Consider the following 14,674-nt stretch of genomic DNA (forward strand, 5'->3'; position numbering starts at 1 on the left):
GTAAAGCCAGGCATTCTCTTCCCTGGCCTGACGTGTTATCCCCTACTCTGTTCAATGTTTTGAGTCACTGTTATGTCGAGTATGACTCGTATTTACTGTAAAAAAAAATATATATATTTTTGTTGTTGCATTTTTTGTTTCCCTCTTGCTAGTCAGAGCTGTTTGTCCAACAACAATGACGTCCTGACTACAAGTGATATAGTCAACCAATAAACGACATATTGGTCCTTTGGGTGGTGGACCATTCTTGATAGACACGGAAAACTGTTGAGCATGAAAAACCCAGCAGCGTTGCAGTTCTTGACACACACCAATCCAACTGTATTTTGATGCAGTATTTAATACTGTATAATAACAATGACTGCTTGCATCTGTGAGCCTGGTTGTTCCGTGCTATGTGTAAAAGACCAGGGTTAAAGATTAATACTGAGGCAAAATGTAACTACTAGATTAATGTTGAGGTAAACTGTAACCACTAGATTAATGCTGAGGTAAACTGTAGCTACTAGATTAATGCTGAGGTAAACTGTAAATACTAGATTCATGTTGAAGTAAACTGTGACCACTAGATTCATGCTTAGGTAAAATGTAACCACTAAGCACTAGATTAACACTGAGGTAAACTGTAACCACTAGATTAATACTGAGGTGAACTGTAACCAGTAGATTAATGCTGAGGTAAACTATAACCACTAACCAGTAGATTAATACTCAGGTATACTGTAACCACTAACCACTACATTAACCCTGAAGTAAAACTGTAAACACTAGATTAATGCTGAAGGTTAAACTGTAACCACTAGATTAATCTGAGGTAACTGTATAACGTAACCACGTATAATATTGAGCTAGTAACTGTAACGACATAAGGTAGGTTAAATTGCCTGATAAACTGTAACACTAGATATAATAGACTGTAGTTGAAACGGTAACCACTTGGTAGATTAACTGAAGAGGTAAACTGTAAACGCACTAATATATATGAAGGTAAACTGATAACCACTAAGCACTAGAGTAACGCTGAGGTAAACTGTAACCACTAGATTAATGCTGAGGTAAACTGTAACCACTAACAACTAGATTAATGATGAGGTAAACTGTAACCACTAGATTAATAATTAGGTAAACTGTAACCACTAGATTAATCCAGGTGAAAGCTATGATCCCTTATTGATGTCACTTGTTAAATCCACTTCAATCTGAGCAGATGAAGAGGAGGAGACAGGTTAAAGAAGGATTTTTAAGCCTTGAGACAATTGAGACATGGATTGTATATGTGTGCCATTGAGAGGATAAATGGGCAAAACAAAGTATTTAAGTGTCTTTGAACGGGGTATGGTAGTAGGTGTTTCAAGAACTGCAATGCTGCAGGGATTTTCATGCTCAACAGTTTCCCATACTTATCAAGAATGGTCCACCACCCAAAGGACATCCAGCCAACTTGAGACAACTGTGGGAAGCATTGGAGTCAACATGGGCCAGCATCCCTGGGGAACGCTTTCGACACCTTGTAGTGTCCATGCCTGTTGAATAGAGACTGTTCTGAGGGCAAAAAGGTTTTGTACACYCAGTGTAGATTTGAAAGATGACTGGAGCAACAACGATTCAAGGTGAATCAGAAGGCAATGTCCAAGCCTTTGCAACCATATCAAATCAAATCAAAATTGTGTTGGTCACATACACATGGTTAGCAGATGTTAATGCAAGTGTAGCAAAATGCTTGTGCTATATACTGTATGTCTGGATCATTGTTATTGACTATTAATTGAAACAGGTCAGCTAACCTCCGTTGTTCAGCTAATTAGCACTCATAATTTTAGGGAAACTGTAAAATCTTTTGTCTGTCTTTAGTTAGTGCATAAAACAAAATGATTCATTATTTCAAAACAAAAACAAATATCTAGTTCCCATTGAATAAGTCTTCTTTGGGATTTCTATTGATTCTATTCATATTTCAGCAACAAAAAATTCAACATTCTATTCATTTTTTACTGTCTAACTGGAACTGAGGGGGAATCAGACAACCCAGGTGAAACCTTTGTATTCACAGTTAATTCTGTCAGTCCAGGAGAGAATAAAACCTGACACACAATTAACCATGCTTAACATTTTCCATTCAAGAATATGTATAATAATCATTATCATGTACCAGGGAAATAATGCCTGCCGCGCGAGCCTTGATTGGCGTGCTTACAGTACTGCCGTGCTGCAGTCAACTGGGACCTTGTCCTTGTTCACTAAACACACAGGAAATTACTCTCGTTTTCAACATGAGGGCTTTGAAAAGACGATGCAGCTGAGAAATGTTCTCTGCCATGCACCCTCTGAATTATGGAGAAATATGTCCAGCTAACCCATGTACTGTATATTAATATAATATATGCCGTTCAGCGGATGGTTCTATCCAAAGCAGCTAACACGGTAGTGCGTGCATATATTTTCGTAGCGGTGGCCCCAGCGAGAATCGAACCCATGATCCTGACATTGCAAGCTTAGTCCTTTTCAGCCAATCTTGTGAACTCAGTGCGATTTGCTTAATTTGTTTGTGCAGTGTGAGCAATCCAAAGGAACTCAGACCCCTCAAAAGAGCCCCCGAAGCGAACCTAAAGTAACCTCTCAAGAGCTGGTCTGAGTTCGGTTCCCTGGAATCCCGAGGTTTGGTTGTCTTTTCTACGGCAACGTGAACACAAGGCTCTCCGGGTTCGCTTGTCATTATTCCCGCACCACACACTAGGCTACAGCAACACAATTACCCCTGGCAAAACCCATCACATTGGTGCCACAAAAGAGAGAAGATTATGAAATAACGTGTGCTGTTTTGGATATTGATTAGCGATTGTCAAGGATGCACAGAAATTCCAAAACGTGTGGAGTTTTATACTGACACTATTACTTGTTTGCAATATGTGATATATAGGCTAAGAGARCTTCATAAATTGTTTATTCGATTGTGGGGTTTGAATTGTGAGAAGACAGCAATATTTTGGGAGAATCACAATATAGGTCACAAAATCAATGCTAGCTCTTAAAGGGGTGGTAGCCTACATTGGGTGAACAGTTTTCAATTACCAATAATATTTACATGTTAATGTTATCTTCTGATAATAATTATTATGTTTCATGTTTTAAGTAAATGCTATCTATTAGCTTCCAGAATGATAGTAGGTATATCTAGCTGTCCGATAACACGTTCTGATGGAATGGCTTGTCCTGCACTTTGTAAAAACCCAGAGTGCATGTTGGGAARGGATCTTGGTTCCTTTCTAAACATAACAATGTGAAAGCAAAGACAGTTATTTAGCCTTTTTTACCTCAGAGTCCACTTTAAAGAGGAGTGAGATCGGTTATTTTAAAAAGCACTACAGTTCCTTCAGAAAGTATTCACACCCCTTGACTTTTTTGTTGTGTTACAAAGGGAAATTAAAATGGATTTAATTGTCATTTTTTTGTCAACGATTTACAAAAAATACTCCGATTTAAGTCAAGACTGTAACTCGGCCACTCAGGAACATTCACTGTCTTCTTGGTATGCAACTCCAGTGTAGATTTGGCCTTATGTTTTAGTTTATTGTCCTGCAGAAAGGTGAATTAATCTCCAAGTGTCAATGGAAAGCAGACCGAACCAGGTTTCCGTCTAGGATATTGCCTGTGCTTAGCTCCATTCCGTTTATTTTTGTATCCTGAAAAAAAAAACAGTCCTTAACGATTACAAGCATACCCATAACATGATGCAGCCACCCCTATGATTGAAAATACGGAGAGTGGTACTCAGTAATGTGTTGTATTGGATTCACCCCAAACATAACACTTTGTATTCAGGACAAAAAGTGAATTGCTTTGCCACATTTTTTGCAGTATTACTTTAATGCCTTGTTGCAAACAAGATGCATGTTTTGGAATATTTGTATTATGTACAGGCTTCTTTCTTTTCACTGTCAATTAGGTTAGTATTGTGGAGTTACTACAATGTTGTTGATCCATCCTCAGTTCTCTCCTATCACAGCCATTAAACTCCGTAACTGTTTTAAAGTCACATTGGCTTCATGGTGAAATCACTGAGCGGTTTACTTCCTCTTTCCGGCATCATGCCGATAAGAATACGGTGATTGACAGAGTCGAAAGCCTTGGCCAGGTCAATGAAGACGGCTGCACAGTACTGTCTTTTATCGATGGCGGTTATGATATCGTTTAGTACCTTGAGCGTGGCTGAGGTGCACCCGTGACCGGCTCGGAAACCAGATTGCACAGCGGAGAAGGCATGGCCAGCCGTAGAGAAAGGCTTATTGAAATKTTCGATTATCATGGATTTATTGGTGGTGACCGTGTTACCTAGCCTCAGTGCAGTGGGCAGCTGGGAGGAGGTGCTCTTGTTCTCCATGGACTTTACAGTGGCCCAAAACTTTTTGGAGTTAGAGCTACATGATGCAAATTTCTGTTTGAAAAAGCTAGCCTTTACTTTCCTGACTGACTGCGTGTATTGGTTCCTGATTCACTGCAAGACTGAGGGACCTTACAGAAAATTGTATGTGTAGGGTACAGAGATGAGGTAGTCATTCAAAAATCATGTTAAACACTATCATCGCACAAAGAGTCCATGCAACTTGTTATGTGACTTGTTAAGCACATTTTTACTCCTGAACTTATTTAGGCTTGGCATAACAAAGGAGTTGAGTACTTATTGACTCAAGGCATTTCAGCGTTTCATTTTTTATTAATTTGAAAAACATAATTCCACTTTGACATGTTGGGGTATTGTGTKTAGGCCAGTKACACAACATCTCAATTGAATCCATTTTGAATTCAGGCTGTAACACAACAAAATGTGGAAAAAGTCCAGGGGTGTGAATACTTTCTGAAGGCAAGTGTATATGTGAAATCACCCTAGGCCACACAGCACCAGCATACTATCTATATGGCATAAACAGCACAGTCCTCAGGCCTACAATAAGAGAACTGGAGAAACACATGAATGACTTGGTTTCCTCTCTGCCTCTCTAGCTATGTTCTTTACTCACTTCTCTCTCATTTATCTACAACCTTCTCTACTACAGTTCCACTCTCTTGTCAAATGTGTATATTTGTGTTGTATATACAGGGCACATTTGTAAAAGAGACCTAGGCCTCAATATGTTTTCCCTGTTAACATAAAGGTTAAAGTCTTGTAAAACAAAAAGTAGGATGTCTGTATCTGTACACAGCATGCTCAATGATTTATGAGCATATGAAGCTCTGTGGCCCTTCTAGTTTATTTAACCTTTATTTAACCAGGAAAAGACCCTTGAGGTTAGAAACCTCTTTTATTGGTTCTAGGTAGGGCTAAAGTGCAGGAGTGCCACAGTCAGTGAGTGGTAGTGGTGCATGTGTTCCCATTTGCCATGTGTGTTTTGGGACTGGCCCGCTGGAAAACCAACAGAGATTTCTGGAGGACGATTCACTCCAGTGAACTGTGAGGGAAGCAGAACGTAAAAGACTTAGTATGACCCATTAGAGTCGTGCAGCCAAGCCAATGGGCCAACTTAACGTGGCAACTAATTGAGCATATCCTGGAACTATCAGCAGGCTTTGAAGTCGATCAGTCAATTAGAAATATATGGCATGATGAACATACAGTCTAGCAGAGCCTCCCCCTTCACTGGGAGTTCCATCGTGGAAGACACTTGTGATAACGTTTGCCTTTATAACAAGGGCCGTTTTATAGTGCTGTAAATTTACTGTCAACTCTCTCTACGCTCAGAAAACATGCATAACTGCTCTTGAATGGAGGCAAGGTTATTGGTACATGCCTAAGCGCCCCGTTGGCTTCCCGTACACACACACACACACACACACACACAGCTGGCATCGGCACGCTGAGGTTAGCCTTGGCGTTAGGAGGGGATTAAGCCAAAAACCTTTACAACACACATACTCCTCATCATCAGTTTGTTCTTGGGATAAGGGCCTCGATTGTTCTCCAAATATAGCATGTTTGAAATGGCCCAGTCCACCTGGCCTACCCTACCTTACCTGCTGACTGTTTACAGGGTTAGACTCCATGTTATTCCACCTTAGATTCCAAAATACATTTTGTAATAATAAGGATGGAAACAAAATGTAGAAGAGAAAGAATGAATGTAATAAATTGCAATGATATACTGTAGCTTGTCTCGTGTAAAGCCTTGTGGCAGTACCTTATTCTGGAAAAGGATATTCTAAAGGATATTCTAATTCAATTTGAATAAATATAGGGAGGCAGTGACTGCAGAAAAGTCCTGAAAACAGTATTTTCTTTAGCATACATTACCTGCAACCCCTCACAATCACTCACAATACTATATGTCTAGGTCACTTCCAGTACTGCAGTCAGACATCCTAACACAGAGGAAATCTGAGGTGTTAAATCTTCTGCAAAAAAAACACGGAGTTGTAGATCTGTTAGAGCTCATAGATACATAACTCGATAGATAGGAATCACTTCACACAAACGTGCTGATTGTTAAACAGGAAGGAATCTTGACAGCGGCGAAAACGGCTTAGCAAAACACCCAGGGACATCCCATAATAAAARCCCACATATTTGAATTCCACTACCATGGCAAAGATGGAACAGTGGGTCAAGTTYTCTGTTATACTACAGCTGAATAAGAAAGCCTCTTGAGCCACACAGGAAGATGTAACCTATTATTTGGTTCAGATCATAAATAATGTGAAAATTATATGATTTAAAAGATAAATAATAAATATTTGTTTCCCTTCTCAGGAGTATTGGGAAGTGTTGAATATTAATAGAAAATGACCGTTTGAAAGGYTATAAAGACTCAGAACAACCACTAGGGGGGAATATAATAAACCTAATCCTCCAGCATTTCGAGTTGGGCACATTGGATTTGACCAGGTGCAAAACATAAACAGAGGCATCCACTTTAAACAGGGAATCATGAATCTTAAACGGGGGCAACAAAGTAGCCTGAAGTGGGACTGTCGTACGGGAATGTTTGCCTCCTCTGCATTAGTGCATGGTGAGCGGGTGGATGTGGTGTGTGAGGACGGTGCCAGGCAGCTCGGATAATACCAGGGACTTTGTTGCTTTCCAGCGACATAAATCACAGTGACTTTCTGAATAGCCTCATAAAGCGGCAGGCCATTGCGATGCAGTGCACGGCGCACGGGCTCTCCCTTCAGCATGCAGATCATTAGAAGGCTCCTCTGCGATCAAGTAATGCGCGCGAAATGAAAATGCCTACCTAACATTCCCCCGTCACAGGAAAGGATGATGCGGTAGTGCTATCTCTGGGTTGACGTCAGGGTTCTCCCCCCATTCTTTATTTAACAGCAACAAAGAGATTAGAAAGGGATTACTTCTGACATCGTCAAAGTGATGCTTAATATACTGTAGCTTTTCATTCCCCTGACCTTCCACTCGTTTTGGTAGACAATATATGCCTAAAGACTTCAATTAAAGCATTTTGTTCCACAATAATTAGGCCTACGGTACGCCTACCATGTTTGTTTTTATGCTGTCTTGATTTCTCATTTGACMGTGGAATGCAAGGATATATCAAAACAAACATGTGGCCTATAGTGTGCCATTTCCACCAGGGAGGGAAATGATAGGGGTAACCTTTCATGTAGTGATTCTAAATAGAAACGTCAAAGAATGGAAACGAACTATCGATTGGGGGTTGGGAATAAAACAAAGACTCAAAAACACAACCAAATGTTATTTATCGAGTATAAGAGAACAAAAAACGGGTTATTGGCATTCAGATGAAAAATAAGTACATTAAAAGTAGGCTACGTTAAAACGGGGAAAATATACAATATAAATAGGATAAATATTCCCCGTTTTTCACTGGAGTAAACTAACCTTGCCCAAAGACCGTCCATAMACGAATCGCTGATCTTGACAAACAGCTACAAATAAGCTAATGTAAATCACCTTGGCTAATGTTTCTGATGCATTAAATTGACTTTTGTCAGGTGTGCAACAAGCCAGAAATGCATTGCAAAATAATGACCTCACAATAGGGTTATATCATAGAGTATTGGGGGTTGGAATAATCAAATATAAAGAAGGCCAATGTACTAAACAGGTTAAGGGATTACAAGCTAATATATAGAAATGGTGGCTTTAGATTAGGTAAACCTGTAGCTTTCTATGTTAAGCACATAGCCTCTAGGCCTGTAGCTCTATCGGCTTTATCTTGCTTGTAACATCTTAAAACCATCAGTGTACTGCAAGGTGCGATTGTTGACACCCTAAATTGGTGTGCATCTCTCTCTCTCACACACACACACACACACACACACACACACACACACACACACACACACACACACAAGAGTGGATTTTCCCCCATTTCATATCACAATTTATGTCCATCCAAATAGTAACCTATATACCTGCGCACAAGACATGCACGAGACAGACATCTCTCAGCTGACCCTTCTCTTACATCCTACATTATAAGAAGTATCTAACAACAATTTTCCTACACCCCTTTTCGATATGCCACTCAACATTACCACACTTTCCACAGTGGTAGGCACGGGCCTATATTATTAAGGCTATTCCAGCTGCATTGCATGTAGGTTACAAGTATATGTGGATACATTGTTTCAAGAAATAGAATATCAGCATATTCCTTCCTAATCCGCAGACATCACGGACTTTTGTGAYGCACAATACCCATAGGCTAATCACTATGTTCATATTACATTTTAGTTATTCACATTTCCCGCCTTTACGTTATTAAATAGAAAAACATAAGATGAAATACCCTAATTGAAACATACATGGTAATTATGTGCAAAACTCAGCAGGCAACTTCATTAGCCATTATGCGCAATGGCGCATGCTGTTATGTACATTATTCTTTTTTTTGTGGGGGGAATTAATTCCTTATATTTAATAATAATGTATCCCGTACCAATATTATGCTACGGGAACTGACATTGTCCAAACCGTTAGTGGTGTGTAGTGGTACAAATTATTTGCTTATACCAAAATCTATGCAGAGGCAAATCTATGCACAGAGGCATGGCATCCTTATTAGCCTACTGATGTTGGAAGACGGCAACTTACCGATGTGTATGATTGAATCAGAAAGCACGGGCTCCCACTCCTGACTCCAAAATATGGCAAGGAACAACACTGCTGAAACAACTTTCATGTCTCCCACAGTTTAAGGCTATTTTCCCAAGAAGCGCCGAACAAGATGCGTGTGATTTGCTAGTTTTAAATCCCGAAGAACCAAGATTTAGTCCATATAGGGATGGATCTATCTCTTGATGGAGTTTGCTTCTTGACTTGAATGTAGCTGTTCTCCGTTAAAAGGTAAGAGATATCCAGTTGCCCTGTTAAAAAATCCAGTTACATCAAATCATGCTGAAAGCTACGGGGTTCTCCACAGCCGCTTCCAACGCCGACGCATCCGATCAATCCAAAACTGGGGATGAATGCAAGCCAAATGCAATGTTTGCTAAATATTAGGAAAGCACGGGTTTGCTTTTCTCAGACGCAGGTCCTGGGCTGGTTTGGTCGAGACCGTAGATTCTGCCTCAGACACGACGCATTTTGCAAGCATTAATGAATAAAACGAAAAGCAAAACTTCAATTTTCATGCGGATTCTAAGACTGTATCCATCACAGACATTTAAGACGTAAAAAAAGGAGAACTCATTCATATTTAACAAGGACCACCATATTCCGAAATACTGGCAAGCGTATAGGGACCACTCTTTTCTGCGACAGAAAATCAAGTGAAAATTCGCCACAGTGCGCGCGATGACCGCTCCGCATGCGGATTGTCTCTAGCAGTCGGAGGGTGAGGTATACTGTGTGGGAGAAGGCCCTGTAGAGAGCCAACTACACGGACAGCAGCAGTTGCCAGCCGCGCATTGTCTGGACCAGAGTTACCTGGGAGGATGACTGACGGAGGCAGGGAGAGGAAGAGATGCACAGAGGGCGGGGGGTAGGCTATCTAAAATGAACCGAAAGGGGTAATCTGGCCAAGCTCCGCCCTGGTTCAGTGGCGGGCACTCCATCTCCATCGGTCTCATAAATGGGGGTCCCTGGGTATAATCTTAATCTGATGACGATCCTGGATTAAGGATCCTGGAGGATAACACTTTGGCACGTGATCGCTTTTGAACAATAGCCTACATTTCAGGAATTGAAGGTGGGAATAAAGGGGAATCATCTTGTGTTTTAAATGCCTCTTTTCAATCAAATGTCATTGTTTCACAGCCAAAACTACTGGAAACTGTTCATATTGTCTCTACCCAGAGCAATTAGGGTTAAGTGTCTTGATCAAGGTCAGATCGACGTAATTTTCACCTAGTCGGCTCGGGGATTCAAACCAGACAACTTTCGAATACTGGCCCAACGCTCTTAACCGCGATCTATCAGCCTCTTACAGGTATTGCCCCATAACTTTCATGCAACATGGATATCACTAAAGAAGATTGATTGCACTAGAGTGGACACTGGACATAGTTTACACATTGTAAAAAGTAACTGCTTAACTCTTTAAAGAAATTGAGTAGTCGCTACTAAAAAATCTCCAATGGTCAATAGAACTCAAATCATAAAAGTGGAACTAACTCATATGTCAATCAGATTTCTAGTCAGTTAATGTTTTTGAGTACAGTTAAATAGTAGGTTATTGAGTAAATATAACTATACTGAACAAAAATATAAACACAACATGCAACAATTTCACTGAGTTCCAGTTCAGTAAGGAAATCAGTCAAATGAAATAAACGCATTAGGCCCTGATCTAAGACAGGGTCGCAGCCATACTGTAGGTGGGCCTGGGAGGACATAGGCCCACCCACTGAGAATTCGTTTTAACCCACAAAAGGGCTTTATTATAGATATAAATACTCCTCAGTTTCATCAACTGTCCAGGTGGCTGGTCTCAGATGATCCTGCAGGTGAAGAAGCCCGATAAACAGGTTTGCTGTTTATTTGAGCAATATGAGATGGAACAGAGCTTTCTTGAATTTGTTCGGGATTTGGGGACTATGAAAAGACCCCTGGTGGCATGTCTGGTGGGGTAAGTGTGTGTCAGAGCTGTGTGTAAGTTGACTATGCAAACAATTTGAGATTTTCAACACATTCATGTTTCTTATAAAAAGAAGAAGTGATGCAGTCAGTCTCTCCTCAACTCTTAGCCAAGAGATACTGGCATGCATAGTATTTATATCAGACATCTGTGGCATTGTGTTGTGTGACAAAACTGCACATTTTAGAGAGGCCTTTTATTTTCCCCAGCACAAGGTGTACCTGTGTAATGATCATGCTGTTTCATCAGCCTCTTGATATGCCACACCTTTCAGGTGGATGGATTATCTTGGCAAAGGAGAAATGCTCACTAACAGGGATGTAAACAGAACTTGAGAGAAATAAGCTTTTTGTGCGTATGGAACATTTCTGGGATCTTTTATTTTACCTCATGAAACATGGGACCAACACTTTACATGTTGCGTTTATGTTTTTGTTCAGTATATTTATTTATGTTCTGCTAATCTAAAGTTGAGTTTTTACATGTTATGGTTATTTAATATTTTAAAGTCAATACAACATTTATTAAATAAATTGTTCTTACTTGATTCTATAGTTTTACGTCTTTATTTAAAATAATAAAGAAGTAGTCAGACATTGACTACCAATTGTGCGCCGCCCTATAGGACTCCTGATCATGGCCGGTTGTGATACAGCCCGGGATCAAACCCGGGTCTGTAGTGACGCCTCTAGCACTGTGATGCAGTTTGTTGTGCTATGAGGTGTAATTGATCATGATGAACGGATATCAAAACCCTTTGGGCAAATTGACGTTCAATAATGAGACAATCCATTCCCACCATCAACAAGGTCATGTGCACAACTCTTAGCGACAGAGGCTAATGCAGCACCCATGTTTACAGCGCTATCTGCTAGCTAGAGGAATGAGCACGGTGCTCAACAATGCCTGCTAACGTGGGTTAAAATGGCACATTGTCACATATATAAAACAATGTTAAATATTAAGACACAAAAACTGAAAATTACTAATTAGAACTACCTACACTTGAAAAAAAAAATGTAAGGAAGATGAAAAATGTAAGTAGAAGGGGCCCTACATTTTTATGTTCACTACAACAAATATTAATATTCAAGTAACTTCGTTACAGTTCAGAATACATCATGCAATTTAGTTTTAAAAAGTTTATTAAACACAAAACTGTTAAGTATTTACAATTTAAAATGATAACCATGTGGTGATGATATTACTTTAAGTATTGAACACTGAAATACTTTGAGTTGGGTTACTCGAATGGTTCTTGACAACAGGTTTCCACCAAAAATTTTGTTAGCAGAACTACACTGAACAAAAATATAAATGCAACGTTTAATGAGCTGCAATTTTTGATCCACGAAATGTTCCATACGCACCAACAGCTTATTTCTCTCAAATTTTGTTTACATCCCTGTTAGTGAACATTCTAAATTTTGTGCAGTTTTGTCACACACCACAATGCCACAGATGTCTCAAGTTGAGGGAGCGTGCAATGGGCATGCTGACTGCAGGAATGTCAACCAGAGCTGTTTCCAGAGAATTGAATGTTCATTTCTCTAACATAAACCGCATCCAACGACATTTTAGAGAATTTGGCAGTACATCCTTACCAGCCTCACAACCGCAGACCACGTGTAACCACGCCAACCCAGGACCTCCACATCCAGCTTCTTCACCAACAGGATCATCTGAGACCAGCCACCCGGACAGCTGATGAAACTGTGGGTTTGTACAACCGAAGAATTTCTGCACAAACTGTCTCAGGGAAGTTCATCTGTGTGTTTGTCGTCCTCACCAGGGTCTTGACCTGACTGCAGTTTGGCATCGTAACAGACTTCAGTGGGTAAATTCTTACCTTCGATAGCTTCTGGCATGCTGGAGAAGTGTGCTCTTCACAGATTAATCCCAGTTTCAACTGTACCAGGCAGTATGGTGTCGTCTGGGCGAGCGGTTTGCTGATGTTAACGTTGTGAACAGAGTGCCACATGGTGGCGGGGGGGTTATGGTATGGGAAGGCATAAGCTACCAACAATGAACACAATTGCATTTTATCAATGGCAATTTGAATGCGCAGAGATAACGTGACGAGATCCTAAGGCCCACTGTCGTGCCATTCACCCGCCGCCATCACCTCATGTTTCAGCATGATAATGCACGGCCCCATGTCACAAGGATCTGCACACAATTCCTGGAAGCTGAAAATGTCCCAGTTCTTCCATGGCCTGAACTACTCATCAGACATGTCACCTATTGAGCATGTTTGGGATGCTCTGGATCGACAGTGTGTTCCAGTTCTCGGCAATATCCATKAACTTCTCACAGCCATTGAAGAGGAGTGGGGACAACATTCATTAGGCCACAATCAACAGCCTGATCAACTCTATGCAAAGGAGATGTGTCGCGCTGCATGAGGCAAATGGTGGTCACACCAGATACTGACTGGTTTTCTGATCCACAGCTCTACTTTTTCTTTAAGGTATCTGTGACCAACAGATGCATATCTGTATTCCCAATCATGTGAAATCTATAGATTAGTGACTAATTTATTTATTTCAATTGACTGATTTCCTCATGTGAACTGTTCCTCAGTAAGTTCTTAGATATTGTTGCATGTTGTGTTTATATTGCTGTTCAGTGTAATTACGTTTTACAGTGCAGCAATTCCAAAAGGCATCAAACATCCACCAGGCATGATTGCACAAATCATTCTAAGAACCAAGAGATACTTTATAGATATCACACATGCAAACTAATACCCACCTCACACTTCAACCCAACACACCAGAGTGAACTGTCACCGGGGAACCCTTCATCCAACTTCCTCCATCATATTTGTCATCTACTGTATATAGGCTACTGTATTCAAACTCTGTGTGAGTTTCCAACATTCATAAATAGACTTCATGAGCTTCATATTATCTTTTCGTGTACAGCACAGTTTTGCAACTGTCATGTTTAAACCATAAAACATGCTAATAATTTGAGCAGTTGATAGTGAGGTAAAAGTTAAGGTTGGATTTTGAAACTGGAGAGCAAAAAGAAAACACACATCTTTCACCTATAATGACATTTGTCTGACTCCTTGTCAGCTTGTACTCTCCCTCCTTCCAGCTGAGGTAGGCACAATCTGCTATCAAACTTGTTTCATTGGCCACATCACCATGAAGTGCATCAACATCAAGCATGAGAAGCATTTATTGTCATGAATCTTGCCCTGGATGCAGATCTGAGCGATTTCCCTGGCGGGGTCATTTGCAAAGTCAAAATTGGCTATATTGTAAAAATTCATGAAAACAAACATTTGATAATTTAACTTTAATTGAAGGTTAGACGTTATGGTTAGCAGTGTGGTTAAGGTTAGGTTTAACTCTGCTGAGCTGCCTCCGGAGCAAGATTCATGACAATAAATGTCAACCAGCGCATGAGAACCCTAATATTTATTAATGCTACAATTTACCATGTTTGTCTGTTTGCTGAAACCACCATTATCTCGAACAAAACATTTACCATGTTTGTCTGTTTGCTGAAGCCACCATTATCTCGAACAAAACATTTACCATAGTACGCTACTCACACTTTCAATATCAGTTTTGCACACATTTCATTTGAATTTTTATGTCCATGTGCCTTGT

General features: G+C 40.2%; 1 protein-coding gene across 1 annotated transcript in view; it reads right to left on the reverse strand.

The window, feature by feature from the left end:
- LOC111974661 (glutamate receptor ionotropic, delta-2-like) overlaps positions 1-9,927 on the reverse strand; it is a 741,584-nt gene extending 731,657 nt beyond the window's left edge. Inside the window, 1 exon segment of the mRNA XM_024002565.2 lies at positions 9,065-9,927. Within this exon segment, the coding sequence (XP_023858333.1) occupies positions 9,065-9,152 (88 nt within the window). The 5' untranslated portion in view covers positions 9,153-9,927.
- Positions 9,928-14,674: the final 4,747 nt, after the last annotated feature.

Source organism: Salvelinus sp. IW2-2015, linkage group LG15 (genome assembly GCF_002910315.2).
Source record: "Salvelinus sp. IW2-2015 linkage group LG15, ASM291031v2, whole genome shotgun sequence".
Lineage (NCBI taxonomy): Eukaryota > Metazoa > Chordata > Actinopteri > Salmoniformes > Salmonidae > Salvelinus > Salvelinus sp. IW2-2015.